This window comes from Girardinichthys multiradiatus, chromosome 11 (assembly GCF_021462225.1).
Source record: "Girardinichthys multiradiatus isolate DD_20200921_A chromosome 11, DD_fGirMul_XY1, whole genome shotgun sequence".
Taxonomy (NCBI): Eukaryota; Metazoa; Chordata; class Actinopteri; order Cyprinodontiformes; family Goodeidae; genus Girardinichthys; species Girardinichthys multiradiatus.
In genome coordinates, this window is record NC_061804.1 from 42131196 (window position 1) to 42158595 (window position 27400).

General features: G+C 41.8%; 1 protein-coding gene across 4 annotated transcripts in view; it reads left to right on the top strand.

The window, feature by feature from the left end:
- Positions 1-27400, top strand: part of LOC124876431 (protein turtle homolog B-like) — a 211011-nt gene that overhangs the window by 103255 nt on the left and 80356 nt on the right. For all 4 annotated transcript variants that reach the window (XM_047379184.1, XM_047379185.1, XM_047379187.1 and 1 more), the window contains exons 5-11: positions 324-441; positions 12815-12956; positions 15791-15936; positions 25840-25982; positions 26217-26357; positions 26443-26559; positions 26803-26953. In XM_047379184.1, coding sequence (XP_047235140.1) covers positions 324-441; positions 12815-12956; positions 15791-15936; positions 25840-25982; positions 26217-26357; positions 26443-26559; positions 26803-26953 — 958 coding nt within the window. The remainder of the gene's footprint in view (positions 1-323; positions 442-12814; positions 12957-15790; positions 15937-25839; positions 25983-26216; positions 26358-26442; positions 26560-26802; positions 26954-27400) is intronic.

Here is a 27400-nt window from a genome sequence, read left to right on the forward strand (position 1 = left end):
AATCAATTTTGATCAATGTTTTTTTTTAACCTTACTCTGGATATGTCACATATATTGAATTTATCGCCCACATCTGCGTTATCCTTTGGCTTTATGAACTGGTTCCCTGAAGGTTTGCTCCTCTAGAGTTAACAGTGGTGAAAGGGAACTTTATTTTGGCTTTTCTGTTGAAAAACTTATATTCATAGTTTATGTTTTGCGTGTGTGCTGCCTCTGTGTGTGGGAAAAGTGTTTTTGTATTTTAAGGGGATGTTGAAACTAAAGCAAGTGACTCCATAGTAATAATCTGATTCTGAAAGCCAAACCTTTTTGTGTATGTTTAGGTGTCTGATGGGAATTTGACGGTGCTATCCATCACCCGGGAAGATCGTGGGGCCTACACATGCCGAGCCTTTAGCCCCCAGGGAGAGGCCATTCATACAACAAGGCTGCTAGTACAAGGTTGGTGCACTGTTTTTAGTGATTCACATTTTTAGAAATTCAACTGCTTTTGTACAGGTCCTTCTCAAACAATTAGCATATTGTGATAAAGTTCATTATTTTCCATAATGTCATGATGAAAATTTAACATTCATATATTTTAGATTCATTGCACACTAACTGAAATATTTCAGGTCTTTTACTGTCTTAATACGGATGATTTTGGCATACAGCTCATGAAAACCCAAAATCCCTATCTCACAAAATTAGCATATCATTAAAAGGGTCTCTAAACGAGCTATGAACCTAATCATCTGAATCAACGAGTTAACTCTAAACACCTGCAAAAGATTCCTGAGGCCTTTAAAACTCCCAGCCTGGTTCATCACTCAAAACCCCAATCATGGGTAAGACTGCTGACCTGACTGCTGTCCAGAAGGCCACTATTGACACCCTCAAGCAAGAGGGTAAGACACAGAAAGAAATTTCTGAACGAATAGGTTGTTCCCAGAGTGCTGTATCAAGGCACCTCAGTGGGAAGTCTGTGGGAAGGAAAAAGTGTGGCAGAAAACGCTGCACAACGAGAAGAGGTGACCGGACCCTGAGGAAGATTGTGGAGAAGGGCCGATTCCAGACCTTGGGGGACCTGCGGAAGCAGTGGACAGAGTCTGGAGTAGAAACATCCAGAGCCACCGTGCACAGGCGTGTGCAGGAAATGGGCTACAGGTGCCGCATTCCCCAGACCTGGGCTACAGAGAAGCAGCACTGGACTGTTGCTCAGTCGTCCAAAGTACTTTTTTTGGATGAAAGCAAATTCTGCATGTCATTCGGAAATCAAGGTGCCAGAGTCTGGAGGAAGACTGGGGAGAAGGAAATGCCAGAAGTCCTGTGTCAAGTACCCACAGTCAGTGATGGTCTGGGCTGCCGTGTCAGCTGCTGGTGTTGGTCCACTGTGTTTTATCAAGGGCAGGGTCAATGCAGCTAGCTATCAGGAGATTTTGGAGCACTTCATGCTTCCATCTGCTGAAAAGCTTTATGGAGATGAAGATTTCATTTTTCAGCACGACCTGGCACCTGCTCACAGTGCCAAAACCACTGGTAAATGGTTTACTGACCATGGTATCACTGTGCTCAATTGGCCTGCCAACTCTCCTGACCTGAACCCCATAGAGAATCTGTGGGATATTGTGAAGAGAACGTTGAGAGACTCAAGACCCAACACTCTGGATGAACTAAAGGCCGCTATCGAAGCATCCTGGGCCTCCATAAGACCTCAGCAGTGCCACAGGCTGATTGCCTCCATGCCACGCCGCATTGAAGCAGTCATTTCTGCAAAAGGATTCCTGACCAAGTATTGAGTGCATAACTGTACATGATTATTTGAAGGTTGACGTTTTTTGTATTAAAAACACTTTTCTTTTATTGGTCGGATGAAATATGCTAATTTTGAGAGATAGGAATTTTGGGTTTTCATTAGCTGTATGCCAAAATCATCCGTATTAAGACAATAAAGGACCTGAAATATTTCAGTTAATGTGCAATGAATCTAAAATATATGAATATTAAATTTTCATCATTACATTATAGAAAATAATGAACTTTATCACAATATGCTAATTTTTTGAGAAGGACCTGTATATTGTTTGCTCTTGCATGTGGTGGCTGTACAGTGAGAAATTTGGTAGCACTGTTACCTTGCACCAGAAAGGTCCTGAGTTTGAATCCCAGCCTGGGTTCTTTCTCCATGGAGTTTGCATGTTTTCCTTGTGAATGTTTGGGTTTTATTTGAATACTCCGGCTTTGTCCCACAGCCCGTAGACATGACTGTTAGGTTCATTGGTCTCTCTAAATTCCCCTTAGGAGTGAGTGTGTGCGTGCATGGGTGTTTGTCCTGTGAGTCTCTGTGTTGCTCTGGTGACCTTTCAGGGGTGAACCCTGCCTATCACTCAATTACTGCTGGAGCTAGGCTTCAGCCCGTCGACCCTGCACATTGTAGATAATGGACGGATTTCTGGATGGATAGTAAGAAGGTTTATGAATATAATGAAAGGGGATTTTGTGCCAGATTATTGTGCCAGAGAAGAACGTGAGGTGCAGGGTGAGATAAAGGTAAATAATCCAATATGACGCCCTCTAAAAGGGAGCTGTCAAGAAGTGTAGAAGCCTGCTTTCTCTTTCTGGCTCACAAAGTGAACCAGCCATTTCAAGTGATAGAAGGATTCATACTATAGCTTGCAGCTATAATAACTTTTTAATTGCTTTTATTATTGTGGAGCTGTAAGCCTTTTCATTGACAAAGTGCTGAAATGTAGATGGACAAGTTCTTTCAGAAGTATAAAAAAGCACAATCAGATTACATTTTTGTAGCTTCCTTTGGGTGAATGAACCACATCTTACCAGATCTACAAATCACAGAAAAAGGATGTGTAATTTCAAGATGGCAGCATTAGATGAACAGAGCCAACAGGACATGATCTGATCTCTTCTTAACCGAAGCAACTGAGAAATTTATCAATGGCATGTTCAGTTTATCAAGTTTTCTTAGTATGTATAGTTTTATGTATGGATTATGGATTAAAGATCAAGGTCAAGCCAGTCTGCCTGAAGATACCTATAAATCAAACAGAAATAAAGGTGTAGTTTTAAAACTCGGCTTTTTCCTTGACGTTTGTGGTCCATGTTCAGGCCCATAGATCTCATATTTTGTTTTAAACAACATGTAAGATGTCTGTGAGCATCATACTCTATAGATTTGGAGTTCGTAAAGAGATTTCTATCCACAGCCAGTGATGTAATCAACAGCATTGTTCCACACAGTTACAATAAGTTGTGTTGCACAAAGTCAGGGTCAAGCCACAGTGCATGACTGTGCCGTATAATTTCTGGAAAATGCGGATTAATGGACACCCTCCAGGAACAGATCAGCAGAGGCTACAGTGCCAACAAATCTTCAGCACTCATTCTGTTCCAAATAGGGTGGGTTGGCACTAATACTCAGACACACTGGTAGCTAACACCAGCAACATTACCATCAGGCTCAAATAGTCCTGGTTGTCCTTCAGGGTAGCTGGCAGATGGAATACTCTGCATATTTAAGTGTCAAACTGCAGGCTGCTAATCTGAGATAACATATGGAAGAAACACTTTATAGTAGCAATATTGGCTCATTATGTGTGTTGGTGCGTCTTTGTGTGAAACTAAATTCTATCAAATGTAAAATTTGTTAAAACAATTCTTGTGTGTTTTTTTGGGAATCTGTGTTTCATTTTCTTAGGGGTGTTTGGAACCAGTCACATTATTTTATTCTAGTGGTATTGCTGTTTTGACCAACACTGCATTCACTCACAGGAGAATTTTGCCATACAATATTTTGAAAATCATTAGGAGATTGTCATAATACATATAAGCCCTGTTTTAGTAAGTCATTTTAATTGCATGTATATTATTTCTTTAATCTCTCTTTTAAGATTTATATGCTTATTTTTTCGTGGAATCACAGTAAGAGACAAAAAACTAATTTGTGATCACTTATGTCATTATTTGCAGTATTATTATTGAAGAATACATATGCAACTATATCATATATTAATGTAAGACCATTTGAACTATTCTAATTAGGGCTGATCATTTTATGCAAAAAGGTATTTTTACGTGACTGGAACATTTGAATCTAGATCCATGTTGATGGTGAACTGTCAGTGGTTTTATGTCAGTCATAAAAGCACGCAAGGTTGCCTTTATGCAGCCCATACTGTGCACACTGTCGATAAACTCTTCTGTCTTACTGAATTTATTTATTTATTTATTTATTTTATTTATTTAATGGATAAATATTACCACAATACCCAAAAATTGTAAAAATTTGTTTTCCATCCAGTTTAGCCCCTGGTGGAGCAGTTTGTAGTGGTGTTGCCTTGCAGCAACAAAAACCTGGGTTCAAATCCCAGCCTGGGTTCTTTCTGCATGTTCAGGGACATTTAGGATTAGAGGTAGCATCTCTATTCATTCTCCAACATATAATACTACAATCTCAGCCTGCAGTTCTTTGCATTTTCTCCCCGTGCTTGTGTGAATTTTCGCCAAATACTCTGGCTTCTTCCCACAGTTCACAATCTTGAGTGTTAGGTTTATTGGTCTCTCTAAACTGCCCTTAGGTATGAGTGTGTGTGAACATGGTTGTTTGTCCTGTGTCTCTGCATTGCCCTGTGACTGGCAACCTGTCCAGCGTGTACTCCGCCTGTCTTCCTAAGACTGCTGGAGCTAGACACCAGTTCCTGCAAGGACAAGCAGATATATACATTGGATGGATGGATGTCTTCCATCTAAACTTTAAATATATTCACAATGGTTTCAGAAGCCCTAGCGGCCGGGCTGCTATAGCCAAACCTTTGGTCACTCATGTCAATGCCAACCGTCGGTTTCAATGGTGCAAGGAGCGCCAATCTTGGGCTGTGGACAATGTGAAACATGTATTGTTCTCTGATGAGTCCAGCTTTACTGTTTTCCTCACATCCGGGAGAGTTACGGTGGGGAGAAGCCCCAAAGAAGCGTACCACCCAGACTGTTGCATGCCCAGAGTGAAGCATGGGGGTGGATCAGTGATGGTTTGGGCTCCCATATCATGGCATTCCCTTGGCCCAATACTTGTGCTAGATGGGCACGTCACTGTCAAGGACTACCGAACCATTCTTGAGGACCATGTGCATCCAATGGTTCAAACATTGTATCGTGAAGGCGGTGCCGTGTATCAGGATGACAATGCACCAATACACACAGCAAGTCTGGTGAAAGATTGGTTTGATGAACATGAAAGTGAAGTTGAACATCTCCCATGGCCTGCACAGTCACCAGATCTAAATATTATTGAGCCACTTTGGGGTGTTTTGGAGGAGCGAGTCAGGAAGCGTTTTTCTCCACCAGTATCACGTAGTGACCTGGTCACTATCCTGCAAGAAGAATGGCTTAAAATCCCTCTGACCACTGTGCAGGACTTGTATATGTCATTCCCAAGACAAATTGACGCTGTATTGGCCGCAAAAGGAGGCCCTACACCATACTAATAAATTATTGTGGTCTAAAACCAGGTGTTTCAGTTTCATTGTCCAACCCCTGTAGTTTAACTCACATCCATTAATATTCAAATCAACATCTTTCTCATTTGTGAGCTAGGTATTGTTGTAATGTGAAATGAATTATAAAACTGTTCTGTATTGTTTGATGTCATGAAACTTGGCAGAAAGGCTCAAGCTGTGGATATCAGAAACGTTTTGCTCTGACAAAAATATTTAATTGAACTGTTCATTTGTTTAGAATTTGCAGCTGTTGGCAATATTGACATAAACTGTTGTTTGCTGATCTATAAAACCTTTCATATCTTGGAAGATTTGTGCTTTAATTACTGTTTCCACAACATATTCCAGTTAGGTTTTAACACTAGAACTGCCAAGATTAACCAATTAAGAGGCTGTTAGAATACGCTTGCTGCTATGAGGTGTGAGGAGGAGCTCAGTGGTCGCTGCACATTAGTTGAGATCATTGGCAAGCTACCATGAGATCTCAGGGCCAAATGCTTAAATAAAAACTATTGGATCACTAAAGAAGGTTGTCTACCAAAGTTCGATGACGTTATCAGCTTCGTAGAGATACTAAGCTGACAACGTCATCGAGCTTTTCAGAGGCTGAAAAGAGATCTGATCCAGTCTTTGGAGGTTAGTTAGTTATAAGAAGCAGGAGAAGCCAATCAATTTTTCCCCTCCTCCCAATGAGTCAACAAAACACCATTAAAACTACCTCACCAGTGTCAAGGCAGTTGCAGTTCAGGAAAATAAGTCTAAACGTTCCAAGCATCCAGCTAACTTCTTGAACCAGCGCCCAGCTTTCCGGGTATTAACTGTGCTGGAGTGTCTCATGTTTGTTCAACAGAAAAACGTGTGCCAAAACTGTTTCATGATGGGGAACAGTGCCGAGATCTGTATGCGCAGTTGGGTATGCAATGTGCCTGGCTGTGGACAGAAGCATAACAAATGGCTACATCGTAACCCAACTGGCAAGCAGAATACAACAGCAAGTCACCAGCACAAATTACAACAAAACTACCCAACAAACACAACCTACCAGATCACCTAATGCCACTTGTGGATTTACCAGAACTGGAAATGGCAAAGTTTGCCTACCTATTGTTCCTGTGGTGGTTAGAGGCAAAGCCAGCAACATCAGTTCTGTCACATATGAATTACTCGATCCTAGGGCCAACACCTGTCTAGTGTCAGAAGAGCTCATCAAGAAACTCAAGGTCAAAGACAAGCCTGCAAGGTTAGACCTCGATACAGTAGGAGGCAGCCAGGAAGGAACATTTACTCGAAGTGGTGACCTCGAGGTAGGCTCTCTTGACAATGACAGCATGTACATGCTTAATGGGGTAAGAGCACTAAAGAAGGTAAACATAGGACTAAGTGTCTTGCCACACTCAACAAGACTGCCAAATGGGATCACCTGGCAAACATCCCTATTCCCAGCGTCAACTCCAATGATCACCTCGTCATTGGACAGGATGCACCACGTCTTCTCAGAGTTGAAGAATACCACAAAGGAATATGCCATTAGAACGGTGCTTGGCTGGGCTATAAATGGGCCATTTGATCACCAAGAAGGCAGAAATGCCAGGGCCTACTTCATCAGGTCAGATCACAGTCTGCAAAATCAAGTAGAAATGTTTTGGAAACTAGACGACGCATGCAAGAGAACAGTCTACCAATCAATGACCACAAGGTTCGGAAATTAATTAAACTGTGGGAGAACACAGTGTCCAAAAAAGGCTCACATTACACCTTAGACATACTTTTTAAGGAAAAAACGGTAACATTACCAAACAAAATCAGTTTAGCAACACACAGACTGAGACAACTGGAATGCAGACTTACAAAGAATGCAGACCTAAAAGAAAAGTATGTGGAGGCAATGAAGTCAACCTTGACAAAGGAAATGCAGAAGAGGTCCCAGCTTCGTCACCTGACTGCAACGATGGCAAGGTCTGGCACCTCACACACCACCCAGTGACTCATCTGCACAAGCCTGGGAAGGTGCGGGTCCTCTTTGACTGTGCAGCTAAGTACGATGGAGTATCCCTCAATGATCTTGTCCACCAGGGACCAGACCTAACAAAAAAATTATTAACTGTGATTATTCGCTTCCAACAAGAGCCTATTGCTATAATGGCAGACATTGAAGGTATGTTCAACCAGATACATGTAGCTCCACACCACAGAGACATCTTGCAGTTCCTGTGGTGAAAGGACCATTGATCCTAACAACGAGGTAGTTACCTACCGTATGACATCCCACCTCTTTTGTGGGTTTTGGTCTCCGAGTGCATCAAGTTTTGCAATAAGGAAGTGTGCATCAGATCATGTACATCTGTATGATGCAGACACCATCTCCACCGTAGAATGAAACTTCTATGTGGATGATTGCCTCAAGTCCGCTGACTCACCTCAACAAGCCATCTATCTAGCAGCACAGCTGAATAGCCTGCTCAAGCAAGGAGGGTTTCGCTTGACCATGTGGACCAGCAATACTGCTGAGGTCTTGGAGTCTATCCCAGAGGAGGAACATGCGACTTAAGCACCATCCTTGGATTTGGATCAAGATCCATCATTGGAGAGGGCTTTGGGGGTGTTATGGTGTTATGGGACACAACAGGTGACTGCATCACTGTTGTTGTCAAGGTTAACCCGTTCTATTAAAATGAATGACATTAACTGTTAGAAACATACTATTACTACATGCTGTGATACTCTTGGGGGGTGGCGTTCTGGTTGGCGGGGCGCCCCCCTTGAATAGTGGTAGGGGAAAACTGCAGGAGCTTCCTCAGATTAGAAGTATTCCCGCCACTGGTCTTGGACATTGCATCACAAATATTGCAGTGAGCGTAATCTGCACCGCATTTTGTAAAGTAGAGCCATACTTTGGAGCACTTTCTATCAGCAATGCTTGCTTTGTTGACGGTACCAGCGGCTAGTCTTGTGCGTGCAATACTGTGTTCATGTCCGTCATGGAAAATTGCCCACTCTTCCACTACCTCAGTGTCACAATGATTCTTTTAGGTACTGAAGCATGGTACCGTTTGATTTTACGTGTATCGGTACTCAGTTGTACAGATGGAATTTGGTCGTACCTTTAAAAGTACCAAATTTGGTACCCATCCCTACTAACTACCAGAGCTATTCATTTGGAGGTGGCGCACAGTTTGGACACAGGGTCATTCATAAATGCTCTTCAAGGTTTCATGGCTTGTCGTGGAATGCCCCCACTAATACACTCAGACAGCGGAACTAACTTTGTCGGTGCCCATCATGAATTGCAGAAGGCTCTGAATGAATGGAACCAGCAAAAGATTACAGAACATCTACTCAAACAAGAAACACAATGGAAGTTTAACCCCCCTCTAGCCTCACACATGGGAGGTGTGTGGGAGAGGCAAATCCGTTCAGTGCGCTCCATTCTCATGAGCCTTGCACGACAACCGATTTTAGATGATGAAGGGTTGATAACGCTCTTCTGCATCGTTGAAAAGATTGTCAATGGAAGACCACTAATGCCCCTTTTCCTCTGGCTCAATTTGGCCCCACTCTGCTTGATTTGCTTTTGCTTTACTATTTTTTCAGTACCGGTACCTAGTTTTTTGGTCCCTGCTCCTGAGCAGGTCTGTCCGGGGCTGAGTGAACATGTGACGTGAACATGTGATGTGAACAGACTGCTGTTCGCCGATTGGCCATGGGACCAGGAGAAATGAGAAGGTTTTCGCTGAGATAGTGCAGGAAAAAGTTAATTAAGCGCAAGAGCGACTACAATAATAATAATATTCATAATATTCATAAGAACCACAATGGCTGCAGCGGGTCAAATCAAAATATAATTTTACTATTTACAAATCATAAACCATGCCTGAAAGGCTGAAAGAAAAGTAAAAGGACACATCAGCTTTCTGAAATACACATTTCCTCCAAAACACACAAAACAATACCACCATGAAACAACGTGTTTGGTTCGGACATTTGTTGACAGCCCTCAAGCGAACCAGCGTCTGCAGGAAGAGGGAGCAGGCAGGGTGCAGCTGCCAGTAATCAGACTGCCAACATCAGATAAAATGGGAGGAAGACACAGGTGAATCTGCGGAACACCAATATCCAACCTGACACTAACTTCACCATGGTCAGAAGTCTGCAGATTTGCTCTTTAAAGACCTTATCCTTGTTATCTCCATGGCTGAGACAAAAACTTCCTCATAAAGCCCAAAATTGTAACTTCTTCAGACAAACTTTGGAGCTTCAGCAGTCCGGACAGCAGCTCTGCTTCTCCTGCCACACCCCCTCACATCAGAACCCCTGAGCCTCATTTTATAAGTTCTTGCTGGGCTGTGTTCTAGATAATTATCCCAGTGACTAATTTTATACATAAAAGACATATATAAGACATTCTGGCATAAACAATAATACAAACATTATTTGTATTTTGTTCATTTGCATTTTTATTTTCTATTTATTTATAAATTTTTATAATTTCACGCAAATTACCTAATGTGACAATTTCACAGAGTAGTGTTAATAGCAGCACAGCACACTACACTGACAGCTGAAGGTGAGGCTTCAGCTCCCATAACTCCAGCCGTCAGTGGGTCAATGGAAACACAACTGTTACCATACCGAGTAGAGCAAAACCGGGTGGAGCAGAGCCGGGCTGCCTAAAATGAGGCAGTTGTAAAGGGGCATAACAAAGCTGTCTGAGGACCCCAGAGATGGTGAGGCCCTGACTCCCAATGATTTGCTTCTGCTGAGACCTGTGTCTGTCAGCGTAGTGTCCAGAGCCTGAAGGCGCTACCAGGAGACAGGCCGGTACACCAGGAGACGTGGAGGAGGCCGTAGGAGGGTAACAACCCAGCAGCAGGACCGCTACCTCCGCCTTTGTTCAAGGAGGAACAGGAGGAGCACTGCCAGAGCCCTGCAAAATGACCTCCAGCAGACCACAAATGTGCATGTGTCTGCACAAACGGTTAGAAACTGACTCCATGAGGATGGCATGAGGGTCCGACGTCCACAAATGGGGGTTGTTCTCACAGGCCAACACCGTGCAGGACGCTTGGCATTTGCCAGAGAACACCATGATTGGCAAATTCACCACTGGCGCCCTGTGGTCTTCACAGATGAAAGCAGGTTCACACTGAGCACATGTGACAGACATGACAAAGTCTGGAGAGGCCATGGAGAGCGATCTGCTGCCTGCAACATCCTTCAGCATGACCGGTTTGGCAGTGGGTCAGTAATGGTGTGGGGTGGCATTTCTTTGGAGGGCCGCATGGCCCTCCATGTGCTCGCCAGAGGTAGCCTGACTGCCATTAGGTACCGAGATGAGATCCTCAGACCCCTTGTGAAACCATATGCTGGTGCGGTTGGCCCTGGGTTCCTCCTAATGCAGGACAATGCTAGACCTCATGTGGCTGGAGTGTGTCAGCAGTTCCTGCAAGATGAAAACATTGAAGCTATGGACTGGCCCGCCCGTTCCCCAGACCTGAATCTGATTGAGCACATCTGGGACATCATGTCTCGCTCCATCCACCAACGTCACGTTGCACCACAGACTGTCCAGGAGTTGGCGGATGCTTTAGTCCAGGTCTGGGAGGAGATCCCTCAGGAGACCATCTGCCGTCTCATCAAGAGCATGCCCAGGTGTTGTAGGGAGGTCACACAGGCATGTGGAGGCCACACACAATACTGAGCCTCATTTTGACTTGTTTTAAGGACATTACATCAAAGTTGGATCAGCCTGTAGTGTGTTTTTCCACTTTAATTTTGTGTGTGACTCCAAATCCAGGCCTCTATTGGTTAATAAATTTGATTTCCATTGATGATTTTTGTGTGATTTTGTTGTCAGCACATTCAACTTTGTACAGAACAAAGTATTCAATGAGAATATTTCATTCATTCAGATCTAGGATGTGTTATTTGAGTGTTCCCTTTATTTTTTTGAGCAGTGTACTTAATGATTTTCTGAAGATATGAGAATAGTGTCACTACTCTCTGAAACATGTTGGACTGTTACCCTCCAGTTTCACTCATGGAATTTAAATTTTACTATAGTGAAAGTATTCCTCTACTCCACAAGATCTGTTGTTCTTTGTAGAAAATGAGTTTGCATCCTTAACAACAAATGTCTGCTTTGCTTTTGCTGGAGTTAGAAGCTACAATCTCTGGAGTTGGAGATGTGAACCAAAGCTTGGCGTAGAAATCCTTTTTGCCTTCTCAGCTTCAGATTCACTGTGGCTTATAACAAAGCTCTTCTTAAAAATCATTCAGATACGGTATATCCAGTCACATATAAGCCTACATGGCCCACGTGTGTTGTATGTGCTGGAATATTTTTATGTTGCCCACTTCTTCAGTTGCTCGTCGTCCCGGTTTTTGTCAGACTATCCAACTGTCTTCTCCAAGCAGGCAGCACGTCACCCAGGTTCTATTTGTGTGTTGTGGTTTTCTTAGTGAGTCACACCATTGGTTTCCCTGTGTCGGCCTTCTAAGATGAGGACACGTGTACCTGGATCATCTTCATGCACTGCAGACCATCTGGCTGACATGCTGCTTTCACTTTTGTATCACTAGTAAAAACAATGTAGGCTGTCAGAAATACTCCGTTAGGAGCAACCATAAGGTTTTCAATGTTAAAAACCATGAGGTTTTTCCAGTCCTTTACCGCAGGCAGATGGCAGTAGCCATGACTGTGATGTGTGAGTAGTTGTGCTCAGATATTATGTACAGAAAATAACATCCTAAAAACAGGTTTCCATTTTCAGGGACATTTAGGATCAGATATGGCATCTCTATTAATTTTCCAACACAAAATACTACCTGACTGTCATGTATAAATGTTTTCAATTAGAGGTTCACTGATCAGAATTTATTGGCTGATTTACAATGTTGGGTTAGTGCAAGGTTTTGACCTGCTGATACCAATGTCCAAATCCAGCATGTTCCATGACACATAGAGGTGGGAAGCTCAAAATGATAAAAATGAATAACTTTTACTGTATTCTGTTCAGTCTTTCTGCTGTCTGCTGAATGTCTTGCTCTCACTCACTCTTTCGCAGCCTGAATGAACAGCAACCTTTCATAGAAAAGTTTGTTTCATTTTAAACAGCTTTTTTACATCTCTGGGCCGGTCACAAGTCAGTACCATTTAAGCTAAATATTTTTTGGTTACCAGTTGATTTCTCTGCTTATCTTTGCTTTAAATTAAAAACATTTGGACATTTGGTTACCATTCTGTTCTTTGATGTATTGAGACACAATTTTGAAGAAGCTAAAAGCCACTTTTATCTGTTCCACTGTCTGTGTGTTCCCACCAGGCCCTCCGTTTATTATATCACCACCAGAGAACATAACAGTGAACATCTCGCAGGATGCCTTCTTCACCTGCCAGGCGGAAGCCTATCCTCGCAACCTCACATACACCTGGTTCTGGGAGGAGGACAACGTCTTCTTCAAGAAGTAAAATTATGATGCTGTTCATTATTGTTTGCTCTTCTACCTTACTTTTCTGTGCTGAAATGTCTACTCATCAGGCCCAATCACCAATCCTGAGCTGAGAAGTTTTGATAGTCTGCAGGGATGATCCTTTAGCTGAATCTGATGAGAAGTGTGAAAATATAATGCATAATATTTTACGTGCATACAGTCATATTTATTAAATTTAATTATTAATGAAAAGTTAATTTATTTCAGCAACTCACTTAACTAATTGAAACACATTATATAGATTAATTGCACACAGACTGATGTTTTCAAGCCTGAATTTCTGTTAATTATGATGATTTTCCACTTAGAGCTAATGAAAACATGACATTTAGGATTAGAATATTACAGCAGACCCATTAAAAAAACTTTTTTTAATACAGGAATGGGGACAAACGGTACCTTTCAGCTGACAAACGTGCCTCATTAGAACGCGTATCCTAATTTATTGACTATAAGTGTAAATACAGGGGTTGGACAATGAAACTGAAACACCTGTCATTTTAGTGTAGGAGGTTTCATGGCTAAATTGGACCAGCCTGGTAGCCAGTCTTCATTGATTGCACATTGCACCAGTAAGAGCAGAGTGTGAAGGTTCAATTAGCAGGGTAAGAGCACAGTTTTGCTCAAAATATTGAAATGCACACAACATTATGGGTGACATACCAGAGTTCAAAAGAGGACAAATTGTTGGTGCACGTCTTGCTGGCGCATCTGTGACCAAGACAGCAAGTCTTTGTGATGTATCAAGAGCCACGGTATCCAGGGTAATGTCAGCATACCACCAAGAAGGACGAACCACATCCAACAGGATTAACTGTGGACGCAAGAGGAAGTTGTCTGAAAGGGATGTTCGAGTGCTAACCCGGATTGTATCCAAAAAACATAAAACCACGGCTGCCCAGATCAAGGCAGATTTAAATGTGCACCTCAACTCTCCTGTTTCCACCAGAACTGTCCGTCGGGAGCTCCACTGGGTCAATATACACGACCGGGCTGCTATAGCCAAACCTTTGGTCACTCATGCCAATGCCAAACGTCAGTTTCAATGGTGCAAGGAGTGCAAATCTTGGGCTGTGGACAATGTGAAACATGTATTGTTCTCTGATGAGTCCACCTTTACTGTTTTCCCCACATCCGGGAGAGTTACGGTGCGGAGAAGCCCCAAAGAAGCGTACCACCCAGACTGTTGCATGCCCAGAGTGAAGCATGGGGGTGGATCAGTGATGGTTTGGGCTGCCATATCATGGCATTCCCTTGGCCCAATATTTGTGCTAGATGGGCGCATCACTGCCAAGGACTACCGAATCATTCTTGAGGACCATGTGCATCCAATGGTTCAAACATTGTATCCTGAAGGCGGTGCCGTGTATCAGGATGACAATGCACCAATACACACAGCAAGACTGGTGAAAGATTGGTTTGATGAACATGAAAGTGAAGTTGAACATCTCCCATGGCCTGCACAGTCACCAGATCTAAATATTATTGAGCCACTTTGGGGTGTTTTGGAGGAGCGAGTCAGGAAACGTTTTTCTCCACCAGTATCACGTAGTGACCTGGCCACTATCCTGCAAGAAGAATGGCTTAAAATCCCTCTGACCACTGTGCAGGACTTGTATATGTCATTCCCAAGACAAATTGATGCTGTATTGGCCGCAAAAGGAGGTCCTACACCATACTAATAAATTATTGTGGTCTAAAACCAGGTGTTTCAGTTTCATTGTCCAACCCCGGTACATGCCTGAGCCATAACCCGGTACAACAAATCTGAACAAATATTTAACTTTAATTACTGGCAGCTGCAGGTGGTTCTGTTGCAGACTAAATCCGGGTCGAACGATTCAAATTGTGTTTGTCTGACATTTCTTCTCCATGGTTGTACCAACTCAGTGATGGAGGATTACCTATCGAACTTCAATTGATTAATAGTAAACTTGGCCGTAGAAAGAGAACTGTCAGTTGCAACTATGCAGTTAACAAAAGGATGTTTAAACTTTCAAAACTTTATTTTATTCCTCAAGCCTTGTATGACATGTTTGAAAGATAAATCAGTAAAACAAAACAACAAAAAATAAATTCTAGCCAGTGATATTTTATGTACAGTTTTTGTTTGAAATGTCCATCAATGTTAACATGCTCAGCAGACGGAAGGAGTCTCTCCCCAGTTTACAGCCCACAGGCATTATGATGTGGTATAGTCTGATAGGGGTTACACCACCCGTTGCTGAAATACTGCTTATAGTGAAATCTTTGGTACTGACATCAATAAATTTATCAGCGGCTTGCTGGTTTGGTGGAATGATGTTTCTTTGCTGAAGGGTAGAAACTAATAAGCTGAGCGAATATGAGTTCCTATGATTTTTTGTTACATTTGAAGCCAGTTGTGTGTAGAGTTCCCAATATCCAGCCATTGTGCTCTGATTTATAGATCAAGCTCAGTGACGAGCATCTTTTATGACCGAGTTAGACCTACACTTCCACAGGGAAATGAGCAAAAAAGGACAAGACTGGCTTGATGTATTGTCATCATTTTTACATAGGTTTGACATTATGCAGAAATGATGAATATATTTGTTAATATATTTCTTTCAGTAAATGACAAAACATTTCTTAAAACATCTGAAAAATACCATCAGACAGGAGCTGCAATCTAGATGATATCTGCCACTAAATGTTTCACACTTTGCTGAAGTTACTTTTGTAAAAATGTGTCATTAGAACTCCACTTCCAGGTTGCTAGTCGTAGATTAAACAGATCTGCTGTGACTGACTGATTTAGATCCCACTGCTTCTCTTCATATCTACAGTGACCTCAAGCGGAGAGTCAGTATTCTCATTGACGGTTCCCTCATCATTGTGCAAGTCAAGCCAGAGGATACTGGGAAATACACATGTTCCCCCAGCAACAGCCTAGGCACACCACCGTCTGCCTCTGCCTACCTATCAGTGCAATGTGAGTTCGCTGTCTACAGTTAACATTTGAACATTTTACAACCAGCCTTCTCCATTGTAATGGTTCTGCATGGTTATTTACACTCAAAGCACTTCTACTAGTTTCATCTGATAATAAATATTGTTTACCAAATAAGCCTCTTGTGCATTGGAAGTCCATTATGTTACTGCAGCACAAAGTTAGTGTGTCTCATTAAAAATGCACTGGATACCAACATGTTTTAGTCCTGAGATTCTGTCTGTCTGACAATACTGAAATTGTACTTCCTATAAAAGTAGTTGAAAAACTGATTAATCTTTTGGGTTTTATCCCAAAAAATTTGTTTGACTTGTTTATCTATGATTTGGCCTAAACATAAAGGGGGCACTGTGTCCCTTAAAGTGTCTGGCCAACAGTGAATGTCCTGCTTTGGTTTATGTGGTGGTTGTCTCTCCAAAGTATGGGAGACAAAAACCACCAGAGAAAAACAAATGTGACAACAAAGATAATCCTTTACAAGCATATTAGTTGTAATAATGCATAATGTGTGTCAGGGTTTGTGGTAGTGGAGTTGGACCAGGATGCAGTGAGATACTCTGGAGCCACATGATAGGTTGGGATATGATTTATTCGAATACTTGAAAGTGCAGGTTTTCTCAGGCCAGAAGTTCAGGTCCAAAAAAAGTCTTACAAGCAACAAAGCTGAACAGGAACTACACAGTCTGGAACTTAGGAACATAGCAGGTCTCTGGCTGAAGCATGACAGTTGGGTAGAAAGAAAGGCGCGGCGACGGGGAACAATAGAATTCTTTATTTGTCATTGCTCCACATGGGTGCAACGAAATTTTCAAACAAGGAAAACCGGTAAGCTTATATACAGGGAAATGAATGAGAGAGGCAGGTAATCAGATGATAGCTAGCAGGTGTGAAGACCAGGTGTAGGGAACTGAGGGGATAGGTTTCTATGGCTATGAGAGCTGGGAAACACAGAGACAGGAGGGGAAACTAAACTAGAGACAACTCTAAGGGAAACAAACATTAAATTAACTGGGAAGAGCAGGGATAAGAAACCTACAACATAACTAACATAAGATAGTAACTCTAGAAGGAACTAATTCTAATGACATGGAAAGAACAATGTAAATGAACAGAAATACTAACAGAATATAACTGACTGCCAGACAGGAACTGAAACATGAGGGACTAACCAAGAGAACTATACTATAATCAATAACAAATCCTGGGAGAAAATAACACAAAGCATGAGGGAAAAGGAACTAATAAGACTAAGGACCACAGAACTACTGGGAAACCAAATACCAACCAAATACAAGAACCTAGCCAGACATAAATGCACATAACTAACCAGAAAGCACATGAGAACAACCTAAGTAAACACCACAAAACCCAAAATGGCAGATCCTGACAATGTGTTTCTTAACTGGCAAGCTCTCAAACTTATAGTTATAGTTGTCTGAAAGAAGAATAAGGAAAGGAGGTTGTTGATTATTTTTGCTCTCACATTAACAGCGCTTAAATCTGACTCGAAGGAATTTAAATATGGGGTTGCAAAGCGTAGCTCCATTTGCTGAGTCTATGCTAATGTTGCTGTTGCTTTTGTCAAGCACATTCACTGACAACAGTAATTAGCTTGACAGACACTTGTGTTTGTCCTTTCTCTGCTGATTGACTTGCTGTAATTGGCTGGATGGCAGTTCAATCAATGTATTGAGTTCTTTGTGTCTGGATTGCAGATATTAAACTGGATGGATGGATGGATGGATGGATGGATGGATGGATGGATGGATGGATGGATGGATTTTAGCAGCTGTAATGTTCAGACTCTAGATTATGGGACCTTATTGTCATGATCCACAATAAACAAACCACTTATATACACAGGTAATGAGTAGAGAACAGGAGGACTTCTTAAAGAAGAACTAACAGGCCTGTGAGAGCAGGGATTCTTACTGGTTGATAGGTGATCAAATGTGATGCAATAAAATGCTAATTAATTACTTAAAAATCACACTGTGATTTCTGGATTTTTGTTTTAAATTCCATCGCTCGCAATTGAAGAGAACCTTTCATAAAATTAAAGACTTCTACGTGCTTTGCAAGTGGGAAAACCTGCAAAATCGCCAGCGTATTAAATACTTGTTCTTCCCACCGTAGGTAGCAGATCAGTTGAATTGATGGATGTAAACTTCTGAGTTTGAAGAGAATAGTATAAAAACCTCTCTCAATCTTCTGGCATTTGCCAATTAGAAGTGATTTTGGTAATCGTAACTGACCTAAAAAAATGAAAAGTTTTGTCTTGTGTAAAACAGTGTGACATATTTTTTATCAGTTGTATGCAAATATGTGATTTTACCTATTCATCTCTGTTTATCCATAAAGATAAGAGTATCTTTTCATCTGTTTAAGTTCGAACCAGACACTGCTTTAGATCATTACCGACGATCATTTCCTTCAGCTATAATCCCATGCTGAGTTTCTATGCCATAGAACCACTTAGTGCCCTCCACTAGTCTTGCTTCCTTCTCTTAGGTAACATATAGTATATATAGTTTTCTTTCAAAAACAGTTTTAATTTTTTTATATTTGCTTTCCTTCCTCATTTCCCTACCTCTCATTTTCCTATATCCTTTCTATATTTCTCATTTGTATTCGTATATATTTATGTGCTCACTAACACATATTGTCTCTCCCTACCTCCCTCCATACCACTGTTTCATCATGTGTTGACACCCCCTCATTTTGGAGCTGTAACACTCCACCAGTTCAGCAGTCACTCCTGGCTCGTGTCTATCTGAATTTGTGCCTTCAGAAAGCATGTATCTGGTTTTTGGAGCAGACAGGGAGAGGTAGGAGAAGATGTGAGACCTCGTCGATTGGTGACCGGTGACGCTAGTTAAAGCAGCAGACATTTATAATTTCTTCTGTACCCTGACTCCATGGATGGCTGTATGTCTGTGGTCTGTGTTTCTGTGTGTGAACAAAGGTAGGCAACACCAGTCAGGGAGAGAGGGGGGAGTGAGAAGGGGGGGATTACATCATTGCTATAAGACTGGTGACTTTTCTCATCAGACTGCAGGGGGCTCTCTGATTCTTTCTTTTCTATTATTTCCTCAGATGTTCTTCTTTTCCATTTGTTCCCTTTCTATCAATCAGTGTTCTCTCTTTTCCATGTGTATCTTTTCTTATCCTATCTTTTTGTTGAAGACCTTGCCAGTGAATAACCTCCCCACAGCATCAGTGGGAACTAAATGTGTCGTGAGCGATAGGCTCTCTGAGTGCTATATTTAGAAACCTGGCTGATATTTTTGTCTGTGGTGCCAGTGGTGGTGCTCCTCTGGGCTCACAGAGATGCTGGGGGAACAGCCTGGGCTTCAGGATAGCAGGCTGTATATCTTAAGTTGTTCAAGACATTTAACTTTCCCACCTCACTCAATCATTTGTTCAGCTGTTCATTTTCTATTCCTCATAGCACTTTTTCCCTGCTTCACAGTGCCAGCATCCCATTCTTGGCTCTCCTCCAGCAGCTCCACTCTGCCTTACGTCATCTAGTCACTTCTGTCTCTCACCTGTCCTGTTTCCCACGCTCAGCCATATATATTTTCCCTCTATTGCTCTTCCCTCCACTCAGTCACCTCATCTGTCAGGCTTATCACCCAGTTCATAATGGAAAGCTCTCTCCTCCCTGACCTTAGTGAGGCATCACTCTGTTCGGCCTGTCCTCCAATTTCTGAATCAACAGAATGTTCCCTCTTTTTTGTCCCATTTTATTTTTAGATTGGTGACGTCATTTTCCCATGTTTACTTATTCTAAAGGAGTCCATTGACCGCATCAGACACCAGTTGAAGAAGGACTTTAGGATGCAGAGGGAAAACTCTAAAAGGTTTATTCCCATTTCTTGCAAGCCTTGCAGAGAAGGATATTGAGCATAACACATATTTGTTCTGTTTTGAGAAAATTTAAATTCATAAAAAATGTGTGGACTCAGAAGATTCACTTATCTGGCCACCACACAGTAAGGAGGATGGTAGGAGAGGCACACAATTTTTAAACCTCACTGTAACTACAAGATTTCACTACAAAATGTTTCATCTTGGGATCACCAAGTGGCTTTAACAACCATTAGATGCCATCTGCATGGCAACCGGTTTGAGAGTGAAGCCAGAAAAAATGTAATAAACATGTGGCTTTGGATTAACTATAAAGACACTTTACCTGGAAATGTGATTGATTTTTTAGAAAAAAATAGTTGATACTTTTTGAGGCAGATTTGAGCATCACTTGTGACAAAGACAACATCGTCTCTTGTGTCTCATAACCCAAAAAGTCAATAATTTCTACAGTAAGACACTTCAACAATTCAGTGAAAGAATAACTAAAACCTTGAATTGAAGCATTTGTTCTAGATGTAAATTCAGTTTAGTTTTCATTTCAATTGTTTACTGTGAATAAACTCCAATGTCAGAAGACATGAACATATACCTGAGGCTCTTTTAGTACTTTTCCACATCATCAGCAAAGATAGTCCCTATAAATAAATCCCATGGCTTGGTTAATGCTAACAAATGTGTTCAGATTTATAGTTTGTTTTCTTTATTGTGTTATGTTTTGTTATGAGCTCTGGATGACAGAGCTCCTGTGAGCGTGTGGAACTCCGTCATCTGGGGGAGCTCGAAGTAGACCTGCTGTTTCTCTTTATTGAATACAGTTAGTTGTGCTGGTTGGGGCGCATCTAATCAGGATGCCTCCTGGACGCCTCTCTGGAGGTATTCTGGCATGTCCCACTAGGAAGAAATCTCCAGGAAGACCCAAAATTGCCTACAGGGACTATATAACCCGTCTCACCTGGAGACTCCTTGGGATACCCCAGAAACTGGTGGGTGTCGCCGGAGAAAGGAATATTTGGGTTTCCCTCCTGGACCTTTTACCAGGACCTAGCATAAGTGGAAGATGAATGAATGGATGGATGGATGGACGGAGGGAGGGATGGATGGATGGCCCTGACTGTTGTCTCATACTGTAGTTGAGATAAACAAAAATAGGACATTTGTGTATATGTTCTCTAATGTACCTGTTTTTAAAGTGGGATTCTGTTGAGAGATTATAAACAGTTTCTTATCTGTAGCACATAACTATCATTCGTTTTCATTTCTTTATTTCTAGAGGCTAAAGCTAATGACTAATAAATGGGGCTCAAGCCAAAATTGCATTTCACCTTTAAACATCTCCAGCCAGAAAAGCCTTATAGTGGTTCATACAAATGCTTTAGTGTAAACTATTAAACCGTAGACATGCTTACATTAGAATGTTGTTTATGTAGAAGTCCTTGTTCATTTACAGATGCTGTAGCTCGAAGAGACTTACATATGAAAAAAAATATTTTGAGCTTTACATTTACTTTTTCAATGAAGGACCAGTAACGTCAGCAAAACTACAAAAACAAAACAAATGCTGTTCTTATATCATCTTATATCATTTATCTTAAAGAGAAACTGAAATCAGTTAACTCGCTGGAGGAAGCCAAAGCTTTACAAAACTAATCGGGCACAAAATTCTGATCAGTGTGGCTCTAGCATATAACTTTTCTAACAGAGCAGTTTTTCTAGCTAGATACACTTAACATGTTGCATTACATATTGCACATGAGATGGTATTTCTTTGTGAAAACAGGCTACCACAGTTTTAAATGCAAGTGCTACTTCCCACTATGTCACTATCTGTGTAATAAAAGCATGGTTAAGGTGTAAAAGTTTAGAAAATTGCAGAAGATAGTAAATCTTACCTGAGCCCTACAATGACTAGCTGGTAGCTTCAGCCTCTGAAAAACTAATCTGCTTTTATGCAAACTAAAGACTTAAAAAGGGTGTATCTACTGCAGGTAAGATAATAACTGTTCTTAATGATAGCATGTTAGATTAAGTTCAATTTCAATTCAAAAATACTTTACAAATTCCAAAGGGAAATCCAATGTCATATTATATGTCGTAGATCATATTCTGCAGGTTTTTTCAATGAGCCGTTGTAGATGCTGATGGCTGTGGGCAGGAAGGATCTCCTGTAGTGGTCCGTCTCACAGCAGATCTGACACTCTGTTGTTGTACAACCATTTCATGAAGATGATGCTCAGGGTTCTCCATAATGTCCTTCATTTTATGAAGAATCCTTCTTTCCACAATGATCTCCAGAGGTTCCAGAGGAGTCCCCAGAACAGAGACAGCCTTCTTTATCAGCTTGTTGAGCTTTTTTAAGTCCCTGGCTCTGATGCTGCTTCCCCAGCAGATGATGGAAGAAGAGATCACACTTTCCACAACAGACCTATAGAAGATATGCAGCATCTTGCTGCAAACACCAAAGGACCTAAGCTTCCTCAAGAAGTACAGTCTGCTCTGTCCCTTCTTGTAGATGGCTTCACAGTTGCATCTCCACTCTAGTCTGTTGTCCAGGTGAACACTGAGGTATTTATACTCCTCCACCACCTCCACTTCTTCTCCCATGATAGAAATAATTTTTGACCTATTCTTGTTTCTCTTAAAATCTACAATCATCTCCTTTGTTTTAGTCACGTTCAAGATGAGATGATTGTTTCCACACCATGCCACAAAGCGGTCCACCACCTTCCTGTACTCAGCTTCTTGTCCATCTCTGATCCACCCCACAACTGCAGAATCATCCGAGTATTTCTGCAGATGACAGGAGTCTGTCTTGTACTGGAAGTCTGAGGTGTACAGGTGTATACCAGTACCAGTACCTGAGAATCAATACCGGTACTCAACGGTACCGGTTTTTGGTACTTTTGTGTCTGTTTATGTGGTAATAAATGTTATTTTGTTTAACAATAAAATCTCAAAAATTTTTAATTTACCATATTTATTTCTCAATATCTACATTACAGACCAAAGGTTTGGACACACCTTTTCATTCAAAGAGTTTGGGGTCATTGTCCTTTTGAAAAATAAATGATGGTCCAACTAAACGCAAACCAGATGGAATAGCATGCTGCTGCAAGATGCTGTGGTAGCCATGCTGGTTCAGTATGCCTTCAATTTTGAATAAATCCCCAACAGTGTCACCAGCAAAGCAACCCCACACCATCACATGGTTTCCTCTGACTGCAGGGCGTTTAAGCTGTCTACATATTCAACAGAACATTCTTACGGGAAAAAAAAAACAAACTCTGAAATGTTTATTTTCTGCCTACTGGATTTATATATATGAATATCTCTTTTTTTATTTATCTTTAACTGTCTCTCCATCTTTCTGTCTCTTTATCACATCTTTATGTTTCTGTCTTTTTCCATCGTTTTCTTTCTTTCTTTTCTCTATCCATCATGTATGTATTTAATTACCAGTCTTATAGATCCAGGGGGATAATTTCACCTCCGACAGCCAAGCCAGGTCAAAAACTTTTATTCGGTGGTGACTGGACTTTAGCTGCGTGTCAGAGGCGGGGCGAGAAACACTCAGTCATAGTTACTACGGCCGTTTACCCGCGCTTCACTGAATTTCTTCACTTTGACATTCAGAGCATTGGACAGAAATCACATGGCGTGAACACCCACCTTGGTTTATTTTGTGTACTTCTACCTTTGCCATATGTACCAGGAGTAGGAGAGTTAGCAGCTGCTGCTGCTCGCAGGAGAGGAAGTGCTGCCATCAAAACTAAATTTGGCGCTTTTTAAAACCGCAGATATCCTTGCCTACTTTCTAGGTTTTAGCGGCATGTTTTCCTGTCCGCTGTCAGGAACTTGTGTTCACCTGTGCGAGCGTACGTAAATCAGTGTGTAAGCGTCAGCGTTGGTGGCACAGAGTATGAGGAGTGTGTTTTTGTCTAGTTTTTGTCAAGTTTGGCCATAGAAAGTAGAGTAGCGACGACGCAGGACACGTGATCTATTAAAATGAATGACATTAACTGTTAGAAAAAATACTATTACTACATGCTGTGATCCTCTTGGGGGGCGGGCGGTCTGGTTGGCGGGACGGGGCGCCCCCCTTGAATAGTGGTGGGGGAAACGCTGCAGGAGCTTCCTCAGATTAGAAGCATTCCCGCCGCTGGTTTTGCACACTGCATCACAAATATTGCGGCGAGCGTAATCTGCATTGCATTTTAGAAAGTAGAGCCATACTTTGAAGCGCTTTCTATCAGCCATGTTTGCTTTGTTGACGGTACCAGAGGCTACTGACGTCATTACGCTCTTGTGTGTGCAATGCTGTGTTCATGTCCGGCATGGAAAATCGCCCACTCTTCCTCAGTGTCACAATGATGCGTTTAAGTACCGAAACATGGTACCGTTTGGTTTTACGTGAATCGATACTCGGCAGTACCGACGGAATTTGTTCATACCTATAAAAGTACCGAATTCGGTACCCATCCCTATAGAGGACTGATTTCGTTGGTACCGGAACAAGACAGGAGGCCTTCCCCAACATTGGAACTTTCTCCTGGGTAAGGCTAAGGTTGAAGAGGTGCTGCAGAATCCCACAGAGCTGCTCTGCACAGCCCTTCAGGACTCTAGGGCTGACATGATCTGGACCTGCAGCCTTATTCCGGTTCAGTTTCTCCAGCTGCATCTTCACCTGACTTCTTGAGACACACAGGTGGAAGGGGGAGGCAAAGGGAGCATCAGCATCTTCTGATTTGGTTGAAGGCAAACATGTAGAAGCAGAAGGGTCCATGGCTGAGGTGGAAGATAAAACATTTGAGGTGTTACTGGACAGCAGGAGACGAGGATGCTGAGCTTGTTTCTGAACTGAACCTATGAAAAAAAGTGTTTTTTCATTGGCTCTGTTCAGATGTCTATCGGTCCGATCTTCTTTCTGCTTAAAGCCTGTGATCGTCTTCATCCCTGTCCACACATCTCTGATATTATTTTGCGGGAGCTGCTCTCCAGCTTCTTCTTGTACACCTCCTTGCTGTCTCTTATCTTGACTTTAAGTTGCTTCTGTAAACTCCTCAATAATTCACTGTCTACCTCTCTTAAGGCTCTTTTTTTCTTGTTAAGCAGGTCCTTCAGGTCACTGGTGATCCAGGGTTTGTTATTGGGGAATCATCTCGCCGTTCTGGTGTGGATGGTATTATCCACACGGAAAGTTATATAGTCGGTTACACATTCAGTCATGGCATTGATGTTCTCTCCATATGGCTGACACAGTGCGTCCCAGTCTGTAGCCTCAAAGCAACTTTGCAGAGCTTCTTCAGCTTCCTTTGATCATTTTCTCACAGTGCTCTTTATTACAGGTTGCCTCTGAACAAGGGTCTTATATTTTGAGCAGAGAAAAACAAGATTGTGATCTGATTTGCCTAGAAGAGGTCTTGCTTTAGAGATGGTGGAGTCCCAGACACTTGAACAGGGTAGCAGAGAGTGAATCATGTTTTAAATCACCAGATATTACCACAAACGCATTGGTGTGTTAGGTCTGTAGCTTAGCAACAGCTGAGCTGACATCACATGCAGTGTCGGCAACACGAACGTAAACTGTTGCCAAAATAACACTGGTTAACTCTCTGGGTAAATAATATGGGCGAAAAACCTACTGCTATCAGTTCAATATCTGGACCGCAGAGATGACACTTCACAGTAACATGCCCTGGTTTACTCTATCTGTTTATATCACACACATTCACTTGTTGCAGATTTTCACAGAATGTAATTGGGAATAAAATTGATATGCAGAGTAATTTAAGACTGAACAGCACACAAAATTAGAGATATACACACATGCTGTTTTGAGACCAGCTGTGCTCTACTAAAGGTAAATGAATTTGTTATTGAGCCAGGGGCCTGTTGTGTAAAACTGAGAGTTTTCCCAAGCTTCCTCACACATATGTTGCTACAACTAGACAATTTGTTCCCCTTACTACAACCAGTAGTTTTATCAGTTACCTTTTTGCTTTCTGTAATCACCAGATCCTGCCCGTGTGGTAAACATGCCATCTGTCATTTATGTGGCCATTGGTCTCCCAGGCTTCATCCGCTGTCCAGTAGATGCCAACCCCCCTCTAACTCTGGTGAAGTGGAAAAAAGATGGTCTCCCTCTACGGATAGACAAGGTGATTTATTTCAGCTTTGGACACATTTATTTAATTCCATCTTTATTCTATTCAAAGCTTTGAAGAATTCTGTTTCTTGATTTTTATCAACCATTCTGGATTTTTATCAACCTTGATTTTTATCATCTATGTTTTGAATAGATTAAAATATTTGGGATTTTATATAAAATATGTTATGCAATCAAAAAACCATTATGCCTCTTTATTTGCTGTCAATGGATTCTCTTTTCACAGTACCCTGGTTGGAGCCAGATGGATGATGGGAGCATCCGTGTTGCAGAGGTGACAGAGGACTCTCTTGGCACCTATACCTGCATGCCTTACAATGCCCTGGGCTCCATGGGATGGTCTCCTCCTGCTCCCCTGGTGCTAACGGTAAACATGCAAAAAATGTACAACACTTGAGGCACATTCAGTGTTTTACCTAATCATTCTGGCTGTTTCACCATGGCATGGCCAGGACCCTCCAAAATTCTCTGTGGTTCCTGGAGGGGAGTACAGGCAGGAGGCTGGAAGGGAACTTGTCATCCCCTGTGAGGCAGAGGGAGATCCCTTTCCAAATATCACATGGAGGAAGGTACCACCCTCACATCTTACACTATAGCTACAGTTTACCAACCTCTCTTGGAGTTCTTATTAATCAGGGCCTTATGCTGTGTCACATTTCATATTTTCGTGTTTAGTTTTGGAAACTTCTCAAATTGGAACTGCAGAAACCTCTTGATGACGTTCTCCCTGTTTCTTTAAAGTTTAGGATTTGTATTGCATGTGTGTCTCGTTCATTCAGTCCTCTTTTTTCCTCGGGTGGGGCGGACTGCAGGTAGGAAAGCCCAGTAAAAGCAAGCACAATGTTCTGCCTCGGGGCAACTTACAGTTGAAGTCACTCACAAAGGATGACCACGGGGAGTGGGAGTGTGTCGCTACCAACGTTGCCACAAGCATCACTGCCAGCACGCATGTCCAAGTCATAGGTACTTTCACACATTCCACGCATGTAAAAACTTACCATTACACTGTTTTACTGTCTTGTTTTTAAGCAGTCATGTTCAAGAAGGTCAGACATAAAGTCACATGAAAACTAAGTACACTACATGATTCAATAATCTGTAGAACCACGTTTAGCAGGGATAATTTGCTGTAGTTGTTTTCTGTATGAGCAATTGGTCCCCCAGATTGTTGTAGAAGAATCTTTTGGGGATTCATTAATGTTCAGCTCTCTAAATGTTAAGGACTGTACTTTTACTGGGACATTTCAATGCCTTGATTCTTTTTTCAACCCTTCTACTGTTGATTTGCTGCTGTGTTTGGGATTATTGTCCTTCTGCCAAACCAAATCTGTGAGACATAGGGATTCACATTTGACTCCAGAATACGTTGACTCAGTTACTGCAAGGTGACCAGGTCTTGTGTTTGCACAA